This window comes from Ammospiza nelsoni, chromosome 2 (assembly GCF_027579445.1).
Source record: "Ammospiza nelsoni isolate bAmmNel1 chromosome 2, bAmmNel1.pri, whole genome shotgun sequence".
NCBI lineage: Eukaryota > Metazoa > Chordata > Aves > Passeriformes > Passerellidae > Ammospiza > Ammospiza nelsoni.
In genome coordinates, this window is record NC_080634.1 from 43313056 (window position 1) to 43333306 (window position 20251).

The 20251-nt window shown below is 39.8% G+C and overlaps 1 protein-coding gene across 1 annotated transcript in view; it reads right to left on the reverse strand.

Annotated features, from left to right (window-relative positions):
- Positions 1 to 16614, reverse strand: part of PGR (progesterone receptor) — a 31305-nt gene extending 14691 nt beyond the window's left edge. The window contains exons 1-3 of the mRNA XM_059466768.1: positions 15443 to 16614; positions 14039 to 14190; positions 4166 to 4282 (exon numbers count right to left, since the gene is read on the reverse strand). Coding sequence (XP_059322751.1) covers positions 4166 to 4282; positions 14039 to 14190; positions 15443 to 16614 — 1441 coding nt within the window. The remainder of the gene's footprint in view (positions 1 to 4165; positions 4283 to 14038; positions 14191 to 15442) is intronic.
- Positions 16615 to 20251: the final 3637 nt, after the last annotated feature.

Genomic DNA, 20251 nt, shown 5'->3' on the forward strand with positions numbered 1-20251 from the left:
GGAAGCTTATCATTAACATCCTGTAAAATTTCAGTGTTTCTCATGTTAATTAAATAATATAGCAAGTCTGCATTTAACTCAAGGCCAGCATTAAGAAACTAAGTATCAGAGGTAAAAGAACAAAAATATCTCTATGTAAGTTCTAAATGGCACAAATCACAAAATGCACAAAAAATCTTGACCTATACAGGTTGTAAACATAAAAAAAGATTTAAAGTATTGCCAATTCCAACTCATTTAAAATACTCAAGGATGTCTCTAAGCATGTACTTTATTCCAAGAATTGGAAATTTGCGTATAGGCTTTTATCGCAGAATCACAGAATTCCAGGACGGGAAGAACCTCATGGACTATCCAGTCCAACCTTCCCTGGCAAAAGCACAGTTAGACCAGATGACCCAGCACCATGTCCAGATGAATCTTAAAAGTGTTCAACAGTGATGAGTCCACCAGTGATCTGGGCAATAATGCCAATGGCTGATTTTTCTCATTGTGGAATATTTCTCTCTTGTGTCTAATCAGAATCTCCCTAGGAGTAACTTGTACTCATTATCCCTTGCCTTTTCCATGTTTCCATCTTCTTTGCAGTCACCCTTAAATAGTGGAAACCAGTGATAAAGTGTCCCCTAAGCCTTCTTTTCTCACAGCTGAACAAACCCAATTCACAGAATCAGAGAATCACGGAATCTTTTAGCTTGGAAAAGATCTCCAAGACCACTAAGCCCAAACTTTGATGCATCACCACCTTGTCAACTACAGCACTAAGTGCCATGTCCAGCCTTTCTTCAAACACCTCCAGGGATGGTGACACCACCACCTCTCTGGGCAGCCCATTCCAAAGTTTAACAACCCTACCTGTGAAGAATTTCCTCCAAGCTGAATGTCCCTTGGCACAGTCAAGGGTGTGAGGCTATGTCCTCTCATACTGCTACATGATCCCTGGGAGAAGATGCCCACGCCCATCTTGCTACAACCTCCTTTCAGGCAGATGTAGAGAGTAATAAGGTCCCTCCTGAACCTCCTTTTCTCCTAGCTAAACAACCCTGACTCCCTCAGCTGCTCATCATAGCATTTATGCTCCAGACCCTTCCACAGCTCCCTGGACACACTCCTCAATGTCTTTCCTGTAGTGAGGGACCCCGAGCAGGACACAGCACTTGCGGTGTGGCCTCAGCAGTGCTGAGTACAGAGGGACAATCAATCACTGCCCTAATCCTGGTTGTAACACATTCTTGACACAGGCCAGAGTGCCATTGGCCTTCTTGGCCACCTGGGCACACTGCTAGTTCATGTTTACCCTTTCCTCGTATGGCAGGCTTCCCAGCCCTTTGATCACTGATGTCTTTGGGAAAATTATCTAAGCCCTGTAACACTCCATATATGAATCATATTGTGTTGATCAGCACATCAAGTCATGGGTAGGAAATTTTGCTCATGTGATACAACAAAGGAATTGTAAAAATGGCAGACAAGCAAAAGAAGAGGGGTGACAATATAACCATAGAAAGAGTATTATGGCTAACAGTCTATCTTGAGATTTTATTTGCAGTTTGAATTTTAAACCCTCATTTACATGTAGTATCATTTCACTCCAGTTTTCCTCATTTTTGGTCTACATTTGTCTTTTCTTCTTCCTTTCAGTACTAAGCACTCCATTTCAGCCTGCATAGAACAATTAGCTTCCTAATTTCCCCAGAACTGTTGACATCACTAAGAGCACCTGACAAAAAAATAGAGGTGCCACAGTCACAGCTCCACTCAGTATTTCCTTTTTTCCATTGTCCAACTATTCTCTTTTGCTTTCTATTTGCTGCCAGATTACTCCTTTCCAGAAGATGGTGTAGGTGGGGATATCAGGGCAGAGATCTGCTGAAATGAAACGTCTCTCTAAGAACCAGTGAAACTACACTGCACAGGCTTCTCAAAAAATGGGAGACAGCTTTGATTAGGTATACTTAGGAGAAGACTAAGCAACACAACAAACTGGCCAGGTACAAAAATCTAGTATTAAATACAAAGAAAATATTTACACTCGCTTTGTAATAGCTGAGAAAAAAAAAGTGATCCGAAAAGGTGATGAGAAAGATGAAGATTTTACTCTCTTCATATGTTACAGCAATGAAATAAAAGTCAGAGCATCTTTATCCTCAGGTTTTGTAGGAGGATGGAGCATCTTACTATGAGAACACACTAATGAGGACATACCATCTGATCAATATTGCTGGCTAAAGTGTCCAACTTTTTCTGTTCCTAGCACCTATACCCAGAGAAAAATGCATATATTAAAAAACACTAGGGAAACTAGCATCCATAACTGCACACAAAGTGCAGAATGAAGTCAAGCCTGCTGGTGACTTTTCCTATTACTATGCAGAACAATGCTGAAGCAAAAGGACTAGGAAAATAATAGTGAGCCATCTCACACTCTTCTGCTTGTTGAAACTGCTACCTGTGATGTTGAAACACACAGAGTTTAGTTATTGGTGTTATCCAGGGTATCATAAATCAAAATTTAGGTTAGATCATCATCAAACTCCTAGATGTGTAAAATTCATAGTCAGGAATGAATTTTTATCTCTATTAATTTACACCCATTAGAATCATAAAATGGCTTGGATTGGAAGGCATCTGAAGATCATCTAGTCTAAGACACCTGCCTTAGGCAGGTATATATTTTAGAGGTCAAATTGATCAAATCTTGCATGTTCTCCCAAATTTTAAAAGGCAGGCACTACATCTGCCAACTCCTCTTCCTAAGTCTTCATTCTTACTCTGCATTTTCCACAGCCTACACAGGACCTCTGCCTCCCTCGCCTTCTCCTCTTCCAAAGTTGGGCAAACAAGGCTTTAGGCTCTGCCTTTGTATTAATAATGTTTCTCTACTGCACTGCCACTCTACTTTTAAAACACTGCTTCAATCTGAGAAGGATCCAAAGGACATGTTCTCCTTTTGTCCCTCTCCCCTCAGCCCAGTGTGCTTGTCAGCTCCATTTATTTTTCTTTAACTGAGAGGTGGCACTGACTGACTGTGTGAGAATGACACAAGGGCTGTGTGTGCAGAATACCCCAGCTCCATGGGGCTGGCATTCAGCTTACAGGAGCTGGAAACACAGAGCTGTGCAAACTATCAGTCTGAAAACTATATGCACGTTTGACATTATCGAAGAATGCTGACCAGCAAGATAATGAAATGATGTACAGGACATAGTGCCAGCTCTTCCGTCAGGGATAAAAAACAATACTTAAATGTGGGGGAGGAAATGTAGGTTGAGCAGGGGAGAGAGACAGACAGAGGGCTTTGATGGGCTAAAACAGATTAAATTTGAAATAAAGCAGGTTTTTGTCCTTCCCCCCTTTTTTTTTTTAACTCCCTTTAGGAACATATTCTTTCTATCACTTTAATATGTCCGTTTTCTTATGGTCTTAGCCTATTTCAGCTAATAATATAATAATCTCAGCATATTTCCAAGCTTTGTGCTGATACAAAATAGGGAAAAAAAAAAACCAGCAAAAATAAGCATCATTCCTGCCTGTAAGTACATCAAAACTTGCCATGTGACTACCTAATCATACACCATTTTCTCCCTGTAGGTTTTCAAAGGCACAGTGCTCAATTTCATTTAATGATACATAAAAAAAAAAACAAACCCTAATCTGTTACAGAAAGAACTAATACAAAGATGGGATTTCCCAGCACCTAATATGCAAAGCCTGCAGTATTGGTGCAACTGCTGCCTGTCTCTCTCTGGTGGAACAGAAGGATACAATTCTGTTGACATGTACTCAAAGCAATGATGAAGAGTATAACACAAATTAGAAGAGCACAGTACTGATTCCTGATTCTAGTGTCAATTTCAATCTACATATTTTTTACCTATACCAAACTACCTGATCCAAAATTATTAACAAATATACCTAAGACATAATTCCTTTTCCTTCAAGAAAATGAATGTAAGGATACACAGTACAGAAAAGTGTTTTGTCAGGGTTTCCAGATTCACTAAAGAAAAATTCTAAGTATAAAGCATTAGGTAATTCTTCCAAAAATAATATTTGAATGTGGTTTTTCTTTCACAGTATCAAAGTACTGCTGTTTAACCTCAACAGACTGAAGGTAGGGTACTTGACTGCCTATTTTTATAAATCCACTTGAAAAACAGCTCACCTCCCAGGACCATACCAGCCTGACAGCACTTCCTCAAGCGACATGCTGGGCAGTTCTTCCTACGGATTTTATCGACTATGCAGTCATTTCTTCCAGCACACAAATAGTTGTGCTGCCCTACAGGAAAGAGAAAAACTGTGTGAACAACATGTTTTCTAAGATGAAAAAATTATTTCTGTGTATAAATTTTGCAAAAATAGCTGAAGATTCAAAAACGTGTACTTGAACCATTAAAGAACTCCTTCATTTTATGCTAACCGTTGACCAATCATGTTACTATTTGAATATAATGCTTTATTTGGTCTGTTTAAGGGCAAAACTCCTCATCTATGAAATTCCAAAATAATTAGCAGTCAGCATGAACTGCCTAAATTATTGTACTAACAGTATTTCTTAAGTAAATCAAGCACAAAGAGAGACCAATTGTTTCTTTAAAACTTATTTTTCTGTGAAGTTATCAATCTTATTTTTAAAGAACTTAAGTACATTTTGCTTGGATTGATGTGGAGTTTCTGACAGCAAACAGAATGAAGAAGCTGGGGTAGTGTAAAAAAAAAAGCCTTTTAAGCAAAGCAAATACCTCTGATGGGCAAGCAGTCATGTAATAAACTTGCTGAAATACCAGCTGACCAGGTGCAGCCAACACAGCCAAAAAGGACAAATAGAAGGGGATTGTAACTCGGTGGCTTAGTAATGTTTAATCAGAAGAAATTCTCATCTACTTTGTCTCATTAATTCTAAATCTGGACTCCTCCTTACAGGAAACATTACCAAAAGCAGACAAATGAATAAAAATCCATTTTGCTATTGGCAGCAGACCAGTAAGCAAAACACTTATTTGGGATTACTTGAAGTTTTTCCTTGTATTTCTTTTACTTTATAAGCTACAAAAAGCATTCAGTCTTTTGATAAGCAACAACAATTTTAAAACTCCATTAGTTTAATTAAAATCCATGAGTATTATCTCACCTCCATGGCACTCTAGTGCTTTAATGCACAGCTAATTTACAAGGGAATGCTTAAGTATAGTTAAAGTTTTTCTTTGTCCTTTTCTTGTTTTGGGGGTTTTCTTTGGTCCCCTGAAAAGAGATTTATTCTGGACCTCTTTTCTAGGGAATTTGTTAATTCTTCACAAGATAGTCTAACTCCATACAAAACTTGTCCTTCTTACTATAAATCTAAGGCTGAACAACATTTTTCACATTTACAAAACAAATCATAACTGAATCACAGTTATTAAAAGTACAGTTCCATGTTCATATGTTCTGAAGTTTCAGATTAGACAGGATTAAACAGTGTCTCTGCCCAGTGTATACCAGACCAGAAATGAAATCTGTTACTAGAATTTAGGCACAGTAAAATTTGCTTAAAAGCCAAAACACTGCTAACCCAACTCTCTCAGGGGATTACGGTAACAAAAATTCAGGCACCTCTTGATGCTTACTGTTAACATCTTCCTTGTTTTCAGGACTTTTAAGAAACCAGTCATATCCTGTACCTGACTTACACCTTCATGTGAGTTTTACATTCCACTCATCTCTACCCCACCTCTCCCTGACACCTTCTGTCCCCAAGTGTATTCCACTCTTTCTGATTGAGCTACAACTTATTTGGAAAACATATAAGTTTCAATTGTTTGGCAGTTTTCAGTTCCATCAGTAAAGAATTTTGTTTTTAATTGCAGTGATTTGTGTGGATTTCATCTCAATAGATAAATGTTCCCATTTGAAATCACTTCTACCATTGTGCAAAGCTGGGTTCTCAGAAACTGTTACTTGCTTGACATTAATATTTTAGGGACAGCAGCCATCTGAAGGAGAGATTGTGTAAGAAAAGAACACATGCCAGATATTTGCCTAATTTCAAAATTACTGGACAATATTTAGTTAGATCACAATGTTTGGAAGGTTTTCCTGGAATGATAAAATATGTATTTGAAAATGTATTTGCAAAACTACAATCTTCAGGATCATCTAGATTTGAACTAATTGTCTTCCATACTTGAGCATTGCAGTTATACCAAATGCATGTACTAATGAAGTACCCAAAACCTCCATCAAGATAAAATCACCATTCAATTGGTAGCTTGATAGCCAGTATCTTGTCTATGACTACTGTCATTATAACCAGGAAAACAAAAAACAAAACAAACAAGCAAACAAAATACTCAGGAAAAAAAAAAAAAACAAGATAGTATTATAGTCACTAGTGCACAATTTTGAAGGAAAAGCTTTCTATTAGCATTTCCCACAAAAATATGAACCTGGGAACTTTCTGGCAATTGCCACACTTTCAAAAACACCTAATGTTAAGTTTCCTCTGCATGTTTACTTTGCACTGTTTTTTGAAAGTGCACATTGAGGGTCACTCTCAATGCATTGGCCTGTGACCAGCTTGATGAAGAAAACACAGAGATGATTTTATCTGTCACTTAAATGTTCCTGATTCTTGTAGAATAGTATTTTTTTAAACTTCCATCAAAATCCATTACTGTTAGCAAGGCTGCAAGTTCTAATGTAAGCAGGTAAACACAATTTTAAGTCCTGTAATGACTATTGCCATACTGGGAGGTTTTTAATACAGTGGTGAAAGTAGCACATACATTGTCTTTACAAACTGCACTCTTATCTCACCTTGTTTTTTCTCTCTCCCAAACGTGACTTTGCCTCCCTGTATCTCTATTAACTGCCAATGCTTTTTTATAAAACCACCAACCTTTCCAGAACACATCACAGTGTTTTACTTAGTCCAGTTTTAGATTTCTGTCTAAAGCTTGCAGACATCTATTGCATCTCTTTGCAAATTATTTTACTGCCAAACGTCTCCCTCTGCTTTACTGCCAAACATCGACTTTGCTTCCTGAAGGCTCACCTCAAGGTTTTGCTCAATAATTTTCTAAAAGTATGTTTTACGTCTTATAAACTTTTGAAAAAGTACCAATTAAATCAATAGGTAAAAAACCAAAACAAAACAAAACAACAGCCACAACAGAATTGTGGGAGCTGACAAAAAACATGGGTTTAAAATTTAAAGAATGGAAAATAAGTTCATCTGTGCACCTAAACAAAAGATAATGATGCAGATGTAGCTTTTGAGTAAAAATCTGACTTCTGGAAGCTAAGACAACAGACCAGGCTAGTCCCTAGCTTGTGGAAAACCTGACTTGTCAGAGTAAATACAGGGTAATCCTTACCCTGAACATGCTCTGACAAGACATGGTTTTCCACAGCTAGGCAGTCTGGCCTAGCTCATCCTTGGTAAAATGGGAAGTTAAAATATATTTAATTTAGTCTGGATCTAAACATAACACTATTTGCACTATTTCAAAGTGCAAAACAGCAAATGTGGGTTGAATTTACCTCTCACCATGTGTTTTTTTTTAAGTTGTGAAGAACTAGGAATCTACACTACAGTCCCCATGTCCTTGTATGCCATCCCATGCTATTAGTCTCCAAGATTCCACACACTTCAGATAATGCTGTTGGGGCTTTAATTTATAAATGATTTTATTTCTGTGTGTTTTCTATAAAAATAGAAAAAGTCTCTGAAGTGAGACTTCTGACTCCAACTACTTAACCACAACCCACATCCATCATGGACTTTACCATGCATAATCTTTTGATAAACATTTGATTTCCCTCTTGGCTCATTGAAGTAAAATTCTCACTTCCAGTTCTTAAGTAGGTGTTTCAGCTTCCACTCTGTAGCCTATATTGGTGTAAAGAAAGACCTGCTATTGATGCAAGTCTGCTCCTCAGCAAAGAATTAAGGATTTAGTGGACCAAAGGGGACAAAGAGTGGAAAACAGAAGAACTTGTGAATATGTTCCATCCTGGAATCTAACTGAAATAATGAAGAATTTCTTTCTTCATAACATATTTCACAGTCAAAGCAATAAAAATAATTGTTTGTAACACCATTGACTGACTCTCTCCTCCTCTTATATAGGAGGATCTCAAAATCTTGCTGCCTTTTCCTGTGAATCCTGCAATACTATTGTTTGTCCTTCCAAAATCACTTCTCCAAAGAGCAACCTCCAAAGAGAGTATAATTTTTAAATGATACCTACAAAAAAGAACAATTAAATGTAGCTATCTTGTATTCTTTCACTTCCATACAAAGTCAAAAGCTACAATCCTGTTTTTTAATCTTTTTTACATTTCCCTGTCTGTTCCATCATTTCCAACAAGAAGAAAAAAAAATGAAACACGATTAATTCATAATTCATTGAAACTATAATGAACTGTAAAATTAGGAATATTGTTTAATATTGATTTTCACTATGAAACAATTGGTTTGCCTAGGCTGTTTACCACAGCAACACCTTGAAATGTATAAAGTTTTACTGACAACAGTAAAAAACTTCCCACAGCTAATAATCTTTCAGGAGAATATGGCAGCATCTACAAATCACTATTTCCAGTTCTTTTTATGGCATTGTGTCACATTTGTCCCTTGGTCATAGTTTTTAAGTAATTAACTACATCAGGGATATAAATATGTAAAATAATGGAAGTGTCAGCATATTTGTTAATTCGGGGTTTGTTTCTTACAAATACAAAACATGGGATTTGAACACAAAACCTACTTTATAAACACACCAACTATTTCAGAGGTATGCAGCACTAAAGTATCAGTTGTTCTCTTTTTGATCCCTGTTATATTCTTCTATCAAGACAAGACTCTGTATTTCCCTTTCAGTCATCCTATCACTCTTATTTTAGTGGAATTATCATAACACATTGCCATGATAAATTTTTTCATGCATATTCTCTTAAATTCCTTGCCTTGTCCTACAAATGAACCAGTGGGACAGGGTCATCCACTATTTGAGAAATAAAGGTGGAAGAAAAAAGTAATGTGCAAAACACCCAGATATCGCTGCCTCTTGATTGAAACATCTTAGATTAATTTGATTCTATTTGATTAATTAGATTCTAAAATATAGATATCTATCAAAACACTGCTAGTTTGTACATCATGAATACTACAATAACATCAAATCTGTTATACTGAGTGAAAAGCATTTTCATTTCTCAACTTGCCATGTGTATGCTTTGTGTGTTTGCACGTTTTCTACTTCATGGACACTTTATCACCATCAGGTGATACTGGTATATGCTGTACCAAATTCTGATCCCAAGATCCAGACTGGAAAGTTAGATTAAGAATTAGAAAAACCTTCAGGGCTGTGAGAAAAAGGAACTTTTAACACCTGCTCCATCAAGTTTACAGCTACAGGGGTGTCTACACGATTATTTCTCTCTTTTCAAAGAGGATTTTCTACTAGTGGTTGGCATTTTTTTAATACTTGGCATGCTGCACCATTTTAGATTCTTTAGCTATGGAAAAGCATAACTGTTTAGACAAACACTTTTCCTTATGCACAGTGTTGCACTATGAATATAGTGAATCACACTGCCATCACAAAACTGCTTATCATAACACTGAGAAGGTCAGATAAACTTTATCAGAAAGTTTGGTTGAAGTCATGATCAACCTTCTTACTGTGTAGGTGTAGCTCATCATCAGACACTCCACAGAACCTCTCCATATACAGACAGTGAAAACTCTCACGGAAATTTTACTTTCTGCCAGTTTACCAAATTCAGATCTCAGAAAAAGGAAAGTTCACACGTGGTCAGTTAAATGTTATCTGCTACATGTGCTTGAGTTTGTTCCCTGATGCCATTGATGCAACAGAGTTTAAGGTCAGAGTTACCCTGACCTTAAAGCACATATTAAAACCAGACAAATGTTCTACAATCACTTGATCAAGTTTGTAACACATTCCCAGGTATTTAAACAAACCAAGAGTCAGTTTCTGACACATCTGCTGCAATATCATGTATTCGTGTTGGTCTCAGACTCTGGGTTTGGGCAACTACTTTTCCTTAGATATCAACAATATAAGCAAAGTGCAAATATAAATAGAGAAGAAAAATAAGATGAGGTTTTATTATAGGAAAAACAGCACTTGAATTTTTTTGCAGGATTTAGGTAATTCCAAATTTTCATTAGTAAAACTACTGCAAAAGAGACACTTTCAACAAGAAGGCAATAATGCAGGCTACCAAGAAACTCTCTGTTAGCAACAGCTCCAGAATCCCAAAATTTTGAACACTGGGCTCCTCTCAAGGGAAAAACATCTCATTGTGGTATTCCACAAGCATTTTGATCATAGCTGCCCTGCATCATTTCACATTATGGAATTTTTATAAGACATCACAAATGACTGTTTGGAAATTTAGTCATCGAAAAGTAAAAGTTTGTCTCTTAATCTTCATTCTCTTAATGCCTGCTAGAAATATTTGCCTCTACTTTTTATTACCATGAATGAAATATATTGGTAGCAGTTAAGTAACACCTGGTTATCAAGAGCAAATTATCCTACAAATACAGTAATTCTACATATTTGAAAGCATTTTGAATATTATTTCTGGTTTTTTTCTTTTATTTTTATCTCCAAAATCCTCATCACACTCATCTCACTGACAGGAACAGCACTACCCCATCAGCACAATGAATTCAATTTCGTCTCTTCAAATTTCTTTACTGAGTATGAATAGCTGTAACTTTCTTTGTTTTCATTGTACTCAAAGGAGATCTTTAAAGTATTTTTTAAAGCCTTGTCATTTCTTTGTACATTAAGTGAATCTACAGACTAATAGTTATTTGCAGGAGTCCAGTAGAAAATGTACAACTTCTAAATGCAGATAAATGTTTCCTAAGTAAAACCAACCCAGTATCTTTGTCCCCTTTCTCCTCCTCACTTGCAGTACTAATTTTTTTACATATCTGCTATACTACAGGTTCCCAAAGAAAGGACTTGCATCTTTGTTTAACCTGCTTCAAGATTTTGCCTTAAGAAATATATGTTTATTACATTAACTCCAGCCTTTTGGGGAACATATGGGGAACCAGGAATGCAAAAGACAGAAAGTATCTAAAGTGCATCCATATTTTAGAATTCAGTGCCAAGAAACATTCTAAGCAATCTTTGTGATTCTCACATAACTCTGACCCCTCATTAAGTTGTATGTGCATGTATTAGTTACATTCCAATGTGTTGCTAAATCATTATTAGTAAATACAGCTTTAAATCATGGTTAAGTCATAATAATTTAAATAATCTGGTTTTATTTCAAAAAACTAGATATGGAAAAAAAAAGAGTTTTCTGGGTAACAGAGCAGTTCATTTTATTCAAATGGATGTATTTAACCAATAAAGTATGATCCTCACACCAGGGAAGGTAAAATAAATGGTGTATAAATAGAACAGTTTCTGTAAAAAAAATTACAAAAAAAAAATAGGCTGTTTGATTTGAAACAGCAAATGTGTCTCATATTACATAAATAATTAAAATAGAAAATAAGCTTTTTCCAACAAATGTGAAGCTACTATATTAAATACTTTTTTACCTATGCACAAAACCTCATAACATACAAAAAAATCTCTCAAGATAGAGAAAATCCATGAAATAGCAAAAGCCAGCTATTTCCAATCAGGCTTTAATTTCTCATAAAGATCAGTACTGTATGGAAATTACATGAAAAGTAGAGTTTTGACCAGGAATTTTTAATCACAAAATTTAACACTTTATTTTCATGACTTATTATTAAAAATCTCACGTCTGTAGTAGTACAAAAAATTTTAAAAAATAAGTAACGCATTTATGCTCAGAGAAATTATGGGCAGGGGGACATTTCATGGAAGAAATATGTTTCAAATTCATATGATTGCCAGTAAGAATTTTAAACACTATTTTCTACTTCATTTAAAATACAAATACTTTGTGTCTTTTTACAGAGGAGCAATTTTCCACCATTATTTCCGATATTAATTTTTTTAAAAGTATTTAAAGTCCGTAGAAAATCAAATATCTGTCAATAAATAGGATTGGTTTAGTGCTGATAATTATATAGCATATGCAATGAAAATAAGAAGTCCATCAGTCCATGTCTAAGGAGCCCCCTGTAGTCTTGCACTTTCTACACAAAAACAGGTACAACTGTATTTGTTCATTTTGCCAATGCCTACACTGCTCATTGTCTGACATTGTTTCCCATCAAACTCAATAACATGTATCTTTTCTGATTACAGTCAGGTTTCTGATGCACATTCTTGAACATTCTTTGAAAATCCTTTCTAGAAAACCCAAACACCCTTCCTCAACAGACTCCCAGTCTGTGGATTCATTTAAAAATTAAAGTTATGAAGGTGCAATGTAAAACCTAAGACGTTTGTTTACATAACTGTATTGACCTCTCATTTGTCTCTAAATAACTCTATATTCTTAACCTGGTAAGACTCTGCCAATATAGACTTTGAACAGTCTGTGAAAACAATTTTAAGATGTTCCTTGTATCAAGTTATTCCTTCTTAACATTTTTTGTTAAAATAATTCTGCTGAACAATAATGTAATATGTTATGTTTTTGAGCAGGTTCATCTACTGCAAACAGAACTGAGTACTAAATTAGAAAAGAGATGAAATCTAAAATTGACAGAATAAAATTCAAAGAAATTATTACAACATTATAGGTAAAAAGCAAAAATAAAATTTATTTTAAAATACAGTACTCATAAATAACACTATGCTTAGTATTAAAACTTCAGCTCCCTAACTTTTTAAAAAAATATTTGGCTGATTCAGAAAAGTATAGCAAAAAAATGCAAAGGCAAACCAGGAGACCAACCAGCAGGTGCAGTGAAACTTAAATGTATTCCTGCAAGTGACTTAAGAGCTTTGCAGCCTAACACAAATATTTCTAGTAATTTTCTCATGAAACCCATTGAATGCATTGGAGAAACATGGCACTGGCTCAAAAGTTCACTTAGACCACCAAGACCACTTTGCAAATACTTAATTTTAAGGAAGAATATTTAATGCTGAGGAAGAACATGAGCATATGCTTAAAGTAGAAAGTAACAGCACAGTGAAACAAAAAATCTAATTATATTATTATGCTAAGCTTTTACCTTTCCAAAATTTCTTTTTTCATTTAGAAAGAGATAAACTCTTTAAAGCAGAAAAAACTACGTATCACAACAAGAAAATACAGGATGCAGGGTTTTATTTTAAGGAATCCTATCCATTAGAACAATGGTTTTGTTAAATACATGGAACAGAAATTTGAATATCCTAGTTCTGGCAGGATCAGATAAAAATCAAAACAGGAGACAAAGCCTAAAAAGTAGAAGGATTTGTTTTACTGCTTTATGTGTTGAACCATATAAAACACTCTGTGCTTGTATTAGTATTCAAAATCTCAGTGGACAAGGCATGTAAAAGAATCCAAAATGAAAAATTAAACCTAGGTATTGCTACTGTTTCATTAAACTTGCAGTTTGACTTTGCAATTTAACAACTATTTGGAACAAGTCAAACACATTTATTCTTATTATGACTTGAATAGGCTCAGTGAAATTTTAAATACTTCCATAACTACCAGGAAGCCAAAACTTTGCAACTTGAAAGCAAGAAAAATTTTGTATTTTCAAAAAGAGAACAAAGCCATAAACAATTCTTATTTTCCTATCATGAGTTCAGAATATTTTCCTTTGAATACCATTTATACTTTTTAAAACAAGTTCTATAATGCACAAAATTTTTATTTAACTCTGCCTACCTGGACAGATTAACTGATAAACAGTAAATAATAAATAGCAAAAAAGTAAAGTAAAATAAATAATACTAGGAAAAAAAAAAAACAACTAAGGAAGAACTTTGTCAATATCCACTGTTGATAAAACAACAAAAAAATTCACTGCAGTGACAATATTTATAAAAATGAGCAATAAATAAACAGTATGCCCTGGTGTCTAGGAGACATATTTCAGACAATTAGGAACAATGGCATCTCATAGTACCTTCCATTGCCCTTTTAAAGAAGACTTTACAACTTCCACAGGTAAGTACTCCATAGTGGCAACCTGAAGCCTCATCACCGCAGATGAGACAAATCTTCTGGGGTAGTGATTCGAAACTGAACTGAGAACTTTGGCTGGTTTCCATATCTGGCCTTGAGAAGAAAAAGAATTATAAAGAAATGAAAGATCTAGCTTTGTGCAGTAAACTACTTACCTGTATTAAGGAGTTTTATACTAAAAACTTCATTTTAGAATTTGTAGTCAAGATACAGAAAAAACTAAAGTATGATTGCCTTTCTGCTTAATGGTTTGTCTCTACTATGGTAACACAGGAAAGCATTGCAAAAAACAAAGCAGAAAGTTATCTTTTAAACCATTTAGCAAAAAAGGTACCATCTAGGACACTGTTAAAATGTTCATCTTCCTCAGATCAACAACTCTTGTGAGTGGAGTCATACTGATGATTTTTTCTCCTGTACAGAGACAGAATCACATAGATGTCAATTGAATTTCAAAGGCCTCTTTTACATGGGAAACTTGAAACTTCATTTCAACTAAAAAAATCTTTAATAATCAGTTTTTCACCCCCCATTCAGCTGCAGCATTCTCAGCAGTAACTAAGTCTGATGGGGATATCAATGATATTTGTCTCCAAGGCAGAATAATCCAGGTAACCATTGCATTTGCTAAAAGAAAGGATACCCACTGAAACTGCAACATTGCATGCACCTTTTGTTGTATTTATAGGTAAAACAGATCTTAGCAGGATAGTACACCATTTCATTCAAGCAAATCAATATACAAGTGTTTCAGTTTTTTTTTTTTCGTGTGAAATCAAATGCTTTTTGTGGTGTTGGGTTTTTGGGTTTGTTTTTTGGTGTTGTTTTTGTTTTTTGCTTTTTGGTTTCTTTGGGTTTGTTTTGTTTTTGGTTCTCTTTCAAATTGGGAACTATTTTGGCAAATATTTAGGTATTGATGAACACGGTATCGCTGAAAGGGAGGACAAGCTAGAAACCTGCCCGCTGTGTCCCGGGGCCGGGCAGCGGCTCGGCCATGGGGTGGCCCTGAAGTCCCGCTGCGACAACAAGCCAACATCCCTGGGGCGTACCGTGCCCACAGCCGCGATTGCCAGCTGCGGAGCCGGGACACCGCGGCGTGCTCGGCAGCGCGGGGAATGCGAACGGGGCTGCGGCCACTACCTGAAAGCCCAAAAAGGCCCTGGCCGACAGAAACTTTGTCCTTCCCTCAGCATCCCCTTAACAGCCCCCCGAGGCGCCCACCGCCCGGCACGCCCGCCCGCCCCTCCAGAGAAGGAGGAGGGTGAGGAGGCGCGGAGCTCTCCCGGCGCGCAGCGCGACCCCCCGGTCCCGTCCCTCAGCGAGCGCCTCGCCGCCGCCGCCTTACCGCGCGTAGCCGAGGTAGGGCGGGCAGAGCTGGGGCAGGCCCTCCTTGAGCACGGCGGCCGGGAAGCCCAGCGGCTGGTGCCCGTTCAGCCCCAGGGCCGGGTAGAGCCCCGGCGGCGCGGCCGAGGTGGAGGGCAGGCTGTCGGGCGGCGCCGCGGGCCCGTAGGCGCCGGCCAGCAGGGTGGGCTCCGCCTTGTAGAGGACGCACTCCAGCGAGGGCTCCTGCCCGGCCCGCGGAGCCTGCGGGTAGTCGTGGCAGCCCGCCGCGGGGGTGGCCCTGCCGCCCGGGTAGCGGGCGGCGAGGCCGAGACCCTCCTCCTTGATCTTCATGACGGGCTGGACGTCGCCGTAGGCGAAGGGCCCGTCCTTGGCGTCGGGCGGCGGGAAGCCGTAGGCCGGCAGCTCCGGGGCGGGGGGCGAGCAGCGCGGCACCGCGCCGCCCTCGTACTCCGCCCCGTCCAGCAGCTGCCGCGTGCGCGACGCCAGGAAGGCCGAGTTGAGCGGCAGCAGCGGCACGTGCAGGTATTCCTGGCCCGGGTCCCCCGCCCGGGACCCGCCGGGCAGCGCCCCGACACCGGGAACGTCGCCCTTGGGCGCCGCAGCGGGACACTCCGCGCCGGAGCCCGGCCCCGCCGGCCGCGGCTTAGCGGCGGGAACCAGGGCGTCGCCGGGCGGCCAGAGCGCGGCGGGCCGCGGCGGGAGCTGCGAGGGGCCCGGCGCCCCCGGGGCGGCTTCGGCCGCCTTCTGCGAGGCGCCGCTGCTCATCGCGCCGTCGGGCGCCTCCTCCGCCTCGAAGAAGGACCAGGGCGCCGCGGCCACGGTGGAGCTGGCATGAGCCGCAGGCGCCAGGAAGGTGTCCAGGACGGTGTCCAGGGAGTCCTTGACCGAGAGGGAGCCGCTCCCTGGCTGGTAGCAGAGGGAGTCCCGGCCGTCTTCCCGCCCCAGATGCTGCTGCTGCTGCGCCTCTTCCTCCTCCTCCTCCCCTTCCTCCTCCTCCTCCTCTTCGTCCTCCTCCTCGTCGCTGCTCTTGGGGTAAAGCAGTCCGTCCAGGGAGATGTCGACGGACTCCGCTTCCTCGCGGAAGGGATCACGGCCAGGCTGACCCTGCAGCAGGACCGCCCCGTCTGTGGCGGGCGGAGGCGCTCTGGGTTCCTTGGCTTTCACCTCGGTCATGCTGGCCCGGGGCAGCGATGGACTGCCGGCGAGTGTCCGGCAGCGACAGAGCGCGGGCAGCCGGGCAGCGGCGGGGTGCGAGCAGCGGACGGCTCCTTACATCCTGGACGTGCCGTGCCCTGTGCGGCGGTGGCGCGGCTCCCGCTCACATGGCGCTGCCCTCGGGGGGACGGCTCTGCCCCGGCCCCCGCCGCCGGGACGGGGGTGGCTCGGAGCCGGGAGCGGTGCAGCCTGGAGAGGGGAAACGATGGGAGCGTGTGCGGGAGGCGCGCAGGAAAGGAAGGCGCCTGCCAGGCTCCGGCGGCGGCGGACAGGCTGACTCGTCCCCCGCGTGTTTCCCACCGCCCGGGCGGGCTGGCCGCGGGCTCCACGCCCCTCGCCCGTCCCTCCCTCCCCGCCCCTCGTCGCCTCCAGCCCCGTCCCTTACCGAGGGTCTGCGCGCCCGGCGCTCCGCGCCGCCCCTGGGAAACGCTGCTCCTCCGGCGGCACTGCCATCGGCTCCTCCTCCGCTCCGCCTGTCCCCCTCCCATCGCTCGCCGTGCCCGCATCCCTTTCCCATCGCATCCGGCGCCCTGTGCCTTAGGTCAGCGCTTTTTGGCTTCTCCTGATCATCTCCCTGTCTTCTCATTCCTTTCCCCACACCTCTTGTACCGCTGCTCCGTCCTCTCGCTCCAGCATCCCGAGAAGTGCGGCTCTGCCCTGAGCAGAGGGCACAAGCCTCTGGTTAGCAAAAAGACAAGCTTTACTTATTTGCAGCGACGGCTCCCTTTTGTCTGTTTTTTACTGTCCCCTTCAGACGTTCAATGTACTTCTTCGTGATTAAGCTCTGTTCCAAAACCCCTCCTGATACAAGATCCGTTTTTCAGCAGCAAGAAAACCAAAGCATTGTAAAGTTCTTTATGTGCCGTTGCAGGACGTCAAAGCATCCTTTATACCAAGAATCACAACGTCTTTTCGGCAAAAGATTTGGCAAGTGGGGTATTCATTGCTTCTAAATTTTCATTTATTTGTCAGGGAAATGAGAGGACATTTTAAAAGGACTGGCTGGCCAGCCTGCATGTAGCAGGTTGCAATTCAGCCCAGGTTAGTTCTCACCAAGAAGCTGTCACCAGCTAATTGCTGGCATTTTGTGTAAAATGCTGGCTTTGTGGCAGAACCAACTCAGCTCAATAAGACAGCTACTAATGTGGGGAAGAAACAGCCCCAAAAAACCAATGCAACCTTTAGTATACTTTTCATTATATAGAAATCTGAAGAAAGAAATTTGAGCTGAAAGATACAGAGAATAAATTGGTGCAGGAGTAGTCCTCCTGACTTTAAGCAGAATCAGTATATTTTTGGATAAATAAAGTGTGCTGCTAAATCCTTGGTTATGCCCTGCAGGTGTAACATGCTTTTTTGAAAGGAAACAGCTTTCTTTCAAAAAAAAAAAAAAAAAAAACCAACCAAAACTGTGATGACCACAAAATAGTTGCTTTTGTTGTTTTACTTCCCAAACATCTTCCGACTGAAAAGGACAGCTTCTCAGGGAGATAAACATAACTGTTGGAAATTAAATCATATAAGGCAAGTTTATAGAAGAAGCAGCTTCACACAAACCTTATTCAATGTGGTGTGTCCTTTCTATGTTTTTCTTGTCAAAACACTACTGGCTTATAGACTGCTTTGGGACTCTGCTTTTTTATTCCTTTAAGAATAAACAGAAGAAAATCTTTCTATTTTTGGCATTCAAAAGAATTGTGGCAATATGATAATTAGTGGCATTTTAACACTCAGGTGTTATTGTGGGCACCTCCATACACATTTAGGAGGCTCAACAGAATGATGCACTTTCAAGTACGCTTGTTGACTACAGGAATATTTCTTGAACAGCAGTGTTTCACTCTCTTGATGTTGCATGGGAAAGAACTGTTTGGCCAGCAAGTACCAGGAGCTGAAGATGTTTTCACAAAATCTATCAGAGGAACCAATGTTAAAAGAATTATTTAAGAGGTGCTATCCAGTTCTGTAATGACATGACATTAAAATAATGTGAAGTGCTTCAGTGACTAATGAGTTTCTGTTTTACATGCTACAAAATTTCTCCCGAACCTGCCTTTTCTCAGAGGAGAGAGAAGTTCATCTCCAGTACTGTTCATCTCCGCACTTGTTTTGGTTTTCCCCTGATGTTGCATGCTTAGTCAGGTGGTTGTCATGCCTTTTTATTGCCACTGCCTTGCTTTCTCATTTCCACTTCCCCATATGCACACAGCATTCATGGCCTGCATCTTTACATCTTTACAAGTGTGCTCCAAAGACATGTTTCCTTACAGTGACTTCCCCCCTTCCTACTGCTTCTGGACTAAGAGAGGTAAAGAGCCACAGATGGCCTGAATGAAGGGTCCTGAAAGGAAAGCAGCACTGAGCAGATTCCGCTCACTGCTGCTCATGACTTGCCCATTAAAATTCTATGCCAACAAGGCTATGAGACTGTAAACACCTACATATTTACCAGAAATATAAATACTTACTACTTGCATTATTTTTCTAAATGTTAGCATTTAAATATTGTCCAGGTTTTCTGCTGTGCTTCCTAATTTCATTTTTATGACCTGACAAATGTACTCAAATCTTTAATGGTAACAGCAATTGGGCTGAGTTTTCATTGCTTAAGGAAAATATTTGGGGTTCTATATCCTTAAGAAATTCATTGGACCTAAGTGAATGGACTTTAATTTATATTGGTTTCACATGATTTCCATGAACTTTTACTGGAAACTTTTGCTATTTTCTTTACATTATTCTGTCCATAACCCTTGTGCCCATATCTGGAAGTGTTCAAGGTTAATAGTGGGGCATTGAGCAATGTGATTTAGTGAAAGGTGTCCCTGCCCCTGAGAGGGGATTTGGAATTAGGTGATCTTTAAGGTCCCTTCCAAGCCAAGGTGTTCTGTGATTCGTTTCTTTTGCTCTTAGATTTTCTCACATCATTTGGAAGCATTCCCTGATATTGCTATGGTACCACAGATTTTTCAATAAGAACATTTCAAAATATGTCCTCAAATTTTTTAGCACTCTACTGTTGTCATTTCTTAATTTTAATTTATTCACTTTGTTAGTATGTCAATCAACATTAAAGAAAAACATATGGCGTATCTATGACTAGTTTTAATTTGCAAGCCATTAAAATTGAAACTGATCTTTTCAATTCAGACATAAAAATGACATTTTTTATATTCAGAAATATTTTACTGAATACAAAGTTTTCAAAGAGCAAACTGTATGAAAGTATTTATGTACAGACCTATTTTGAACCCATAAGTAAAGCACTAGAGAGTTTGATCGATACTCTTGCATTTTTAAAAATTCTGTGAGAATGTGAAAATATATCTGAGAGCTCGAATAAGTTGTATCTATTTTCTTGCTCGGTTCAAGAAGTGTGGATGAATAAAAGCTGCACTGAACAAAATTTCTCATCTGTGTTGCTTTTCAGCATGATTCTTGTATAAAATGTCAACAAGAATAGCAATAGAATTTTACTCTATCCCACTCTAATGCTCTAGATTTGTACTTAATTTTTTTAAGTAGCTCCTGAGTATTTTAAGTAGTTCCTGTGTCTGACCATTAAGCCATTCAACTGTACACTTTTAAACAGCAA